The 4,404-nt window shown below is 44.8% G+C and overlaps 1 protein-coding gene across 1 annotated transcript in view; it reads right to left on the bottom strand.

Moving 5' to 3' along the window:
• Positions 1-3,938, bottom strand: part of prex2 (phosphatidylinositol-3,4,5-trisphosphate-dependent Rac exchange factor 2) — a gene marked incomplete at its 5' end in the record, with an annotated part of 116,394 nt that extends 112,456 nt beyond the window's left edge. Inside the window, 1 exon segment of the mRNA XM_080542652.1 lies at positions 3,801-3,938. Coding sequence (XP_080398778.1) covers positions 3,801-3,938 — 138 coding nt within the window.
• Positions 3,939-4,404: the final 466 nt, after the last annotated feature.

The raw sequence follows: 4,404 nt of genomic DNA, 5'->3' as shown, positions 1-4,404 counted from the left end.
GGGCAGATTGTGTTTGGGTTCAGCAGATCGACAGCGACCAACCTTCCCCTGGGTTCAACTCGAGCTACTGGCCGGTGGTTCATTGTTCCCCTGCATTTCCTAACCTCCCAGGAATTCCTCCACCAGGAAATATGCTTTACAAGAGAAGGCACCAGGCCCAGGCACTCACGTCAACAACCGCCCTCCCCCCCTCCCTCCTGGCAGTATCTACCCCCAACCTCTCCCCCTCACCCTCCTGGCAGGCAGCGTCTCCAGGCTTATCCCACACAGTGGGGTAGAAAGCCCCCCCCCCCCCCAAATGATACACACTCACAAATGCCCTCTTAGAGCAGAGGTTGAAACTCTGCCTCCTGCAGGGCTATAAACAGAAGCCCCCTGTGTTGGAGATACTGAAGTGTTGGACAAAGACGATCCGGACGCGGATGCTCACATGTTGTTTCCAGTAAAAGTTTCACTGAGGTTTGACGGCAACGGTGATGACAGGTTGGGAGCCACTGAAGCTCAAAGTGTTTCCTAAAGTGTCAAAGATGCTTTGGCTCGACCAGCAAGGGTTCTTTTCTCAGAAGTGGAAAGCAGGGAGTTCGCTGGTGCCTTGGTGACATTAAGCTCAGAGTCTTGGAGCTCCTCCTACAGTCCCTGTATGTGTGTGTGTGTGTGTGTGTGTGTGTGTGTGTGTGTGTGTGTGTGTGTATGTGTGTGTGTGTGTGTGTGGGTGTGGGTGTGGGTGTGTGGGTGTGGGTGTGGGTGTGTGTGTGTGTATGTGTGTAGGAGATCAGATGAAAGTGATCAGTCAGGGGCCTCTAGCCCCAATAGGGTTTGCCTTTGATCCCAAGTTTGACGCTTCCCAGCATCTCCAGATGATAAGAGAGAGGACGACTCTCTCTCTCTCTCTGTCTCTCTCTCTCTCTCTCTCTCTCTCTCTCTCTCTCTCTCTCTCTCTCTGCAGAGGACATGCGCATGAACCGATGATCAGAATGTGTGAGACAGCAAAGAAACCCAATTATGGTCTTAGCAAAGAGGTTCTTTGATGTGTCAGTAGGAATTGCTAACTTCAGTATGAATATGCTGTATTTGTTTACCACAGAACTGTGGTTTAGTCGTAAAATGACACAATTTGTATGTGTGTCTTAAAACCAGTGTGTTCATTGAGCACTAACATGGCACCGACAACTAATAGCCGTCAATTATGGGTAGGAAGTCTGAGTAGGATAGAGTGGCAGAGCCATCCCCCGAGGAGTTTCTCCGAAATGAAGACCAGTTCCAGAACTCCAGGGGTGGGGAGCCGGGGGTTGCATTCCCCAACCCTGGAGAGAGAGGACACATTCCCTAAAGACTCCCATGCAATCGCCTCCTTACGTTCCTCTAAATGACATTCCTCCTTCCGCTGTGCAGGAGGACTGGGCCCGGATCAGGAGCCTTTCTCTCTCCCTCGTCTTGGAGAAAAGTACACATACATGTTGTCTCGGAAAGTACCTTTCTTAAATGACGTGCGCCCCCCCCCCCCCACCACCACCACCACCACCCCCCTCCTTCCATACCGTCCTCCCCCCGACCCCACTTCCACACAAAGTTCCCATCGTACTGAGAAAGCAAACGGCTGAGAAAAGTCTGTCCAGAGAACATTATTATTATTATTATTATTATTATTATTGTTTATTTGGCAGGGACAGTGTACATCAACGAATGCACCGGAATTAGCCAAGAAGGCTAGTTTTCATCCGTAGTCCCTGAACAGCTTAAAAGGAAAAGTCTGAACCACTTAAGTTAGTCTGAACAACTGCCTGGTTGTTGGTTATAATAATTTTAAATAATAATTTTGCCATTTAGCAGACGCTTTTATCCAAAGCGACTTACAATTACGAATTACAGGGACATTCCCCCTGGAGTAACTGAGGGCTAAGTGCCTTACCCAAGGGCACACTAGTAGTGGTGTGGCTTCAGGCGGGATTTGAACTCACAACCTTCCGATCACAAGTCCAACTCACTATCCACTATCCACTAGACCACCACTACCCCTGACACTGTTATGTTCATGGGTCTTTCCTATTTCCTCAGGTCTAAGCAGGTGATTGACCTCATACTAAACACACCCATAACAGTAAGGCACGCTTCATGTTGTCTTTACTGTCATGAAGCCATGGCCTAAAATCCGATCACGTCGTACGTAAGACATCCATAACTACTCCACAGACAATGAATTTCCTCAATACCTAAAAAGACGCTAACAACTATATTTTGTTTTACGCCAAGCATAACAAGGCGAGCGTTTTTTAAAAGAGAGTTGCCCTTCCTTCCTGCCTTGCCTGCCTTTTGAGGTTGGTTGTTTTCTTAGTAATGCCATTAAGCTGACAGCACGTCATCCTCCTGCTGCAGCCAAGTTCTGCGCTCAGAGCAGCACAGGGGTGTGCAGCCAGCTGTGGACCAACACGGGTGGTTTTCATTCTGTGTCCACCTGTGTCGTCCTTGGCAGAGTGCCCCTTTCCAGCTCTTGGCAAAGGGCGAAGGCTCCACTCCCTCCCAGGTATTTGTTATGCTGTGAGAGTTTCAGACCAATTTTATGGATGGAATAAAAAGAACCCTCTACCTGTTGAGACTCTCTGTGGATGCCACGCAAGCCCCACTGTGACTAGACTATTGATGCCTTCACTGTGTGGGATGATTATATTTGCCTTGGCATCGCCTTTATGTTAAGTTAAGTTAAGTTAAGTTAAGCCCATTATGCCATGATGCAGTCACTGTATAATGATTACACTGGTAAGCTGAATGTAATTACTGAGCCTAGAATAAGGTCCATAAAACAGTGAGTCATTGATTGAACGGTAATAAAAGAAGAATGGACAAATTATTAATAGTTTCAAGCTGAATAGTTACTTTGTAGTTATTATATAACTAAATATATATACACACACACAACATATTGTGCATCATTATGTAAAAAGTGAATCGCAAATTTACACAATCTCATGAGCTTTAGTGTGTTTCACTGATGTATCCCTTTGAAATTAGGAAATGTACACATTTATACATGTTAACACATCAACTGTCGGGAAATAGCTAAGAATACCAGTGTTGCAAACAGAATATGACTAAACTTCCAAGCATATGAGGTTTTATTTCTAAAAGGATTAAACCATCACACTGGAAGCTTGCAAGTCAGTGTGCAGTCTGCATGTGGCTGCTTTCACAATTTCTCACACTGTTAATCTGAAAAGTAAATCTCCTTTGAGAAACTCCTGCTAGTCTGAGAAACTCTGCAACAGACAGACACACAGATTCAGTTGTGTAGCTGGAAAAACATCAACATTGGCTTCTCCCCTCATAAAACTGCGTGTTTACAAGCAAATAACACAAGTATTGCTTAACCATCACCAATTAATTGACAAGCCATGCACGATTGAGGGCTCTGAGGTTGACCCACACGATCTCTGCCTCTGGCTTCAGGTTTCTGTTCGTGAGCTTAGAATGATAAGGTTCTATCTCCGTTTAGGGCAGTTCAGAGATATTGAGCGTCAAAGTTTTTACATTCCATTATGTTTTGTGAGATGGAACCTTTGTATTTTATGAATTACTAACTCAAAAATGTCAACATTTTTAAAATAACACCACACAGGCATTAATAAACACCTAATGGAGCAGATTATGTAAATAACTAAATTTTGACAAAAATGGAGATAGAAGAACCTTATAATTCTAACGTCACGTGTTGTTGTTGAGGTTTTGTTGTTTGTTGTCCTTTGCCGGGGCGTTTAAAGGAGATGAAATATTTCATTCATAAATAATAATACACTTTTAAAACTCACCGAGAGGAACTCCAGCGTCCCAACATAGTCTCGCTCAGTCTTCAGAAGTTCGTTCAGGACACACACTCGCAAACGGAGCTGTTTCTCCAAATCTTTCCCGCTTTCAGCTCTATGCTCTGCTTTGCTTTCTTCAGTCATTGTGATTAAATAAGAATTAAAAGTTATCTCCTGCAAGCGGGTTCAAAGTTTCAATTAAAAAATAAAATGAATTCAATTGTTGCTGTAAAAAGTTTGCAACATGATTAAAAACTGGAGGTGAAATCGGTCACTGTACTGTACTTCAACTACTAAGTAAAGCCAAAATCAAATTCCGGGATAAATCAGATTTTTACAAAAACTATAATGAACAGCCCCCCCCAAAAATCTCAAACTTTGACAACAATGTGAGACCCTCTTGTTTCACACGCCGGAGAACGCTGTGGAACACCAAGCGCATGGACATCAGTCAGAAACGGGGGTCCATGTGACTCCTAAGACCTTCATCCTAGATCCAGCCTCCTTCCAGCGGAGAGGACAGGAAACCTCGGCTGGGAACTCACACACACACGCGCACACACACACACACACACACACACACACACACACACACACACACGCGCGCGCG

The sequence above is a fragment of the Nansenia antarctica genome (genome assembly GCF_963989245.1).
Source record: "Nansenia antarctica genome assembly, chromosome: 12".
NCBI classification, from domain to species: Eukaryota; Metazoa; Chordata; class Actinopteri; order Argentiniformes; family Microstomatidae; genus Nansenia; species Nansenia antarctica.
This window is presented reverse-complemented; position numbering and strand designations above follow the sequence as displayed.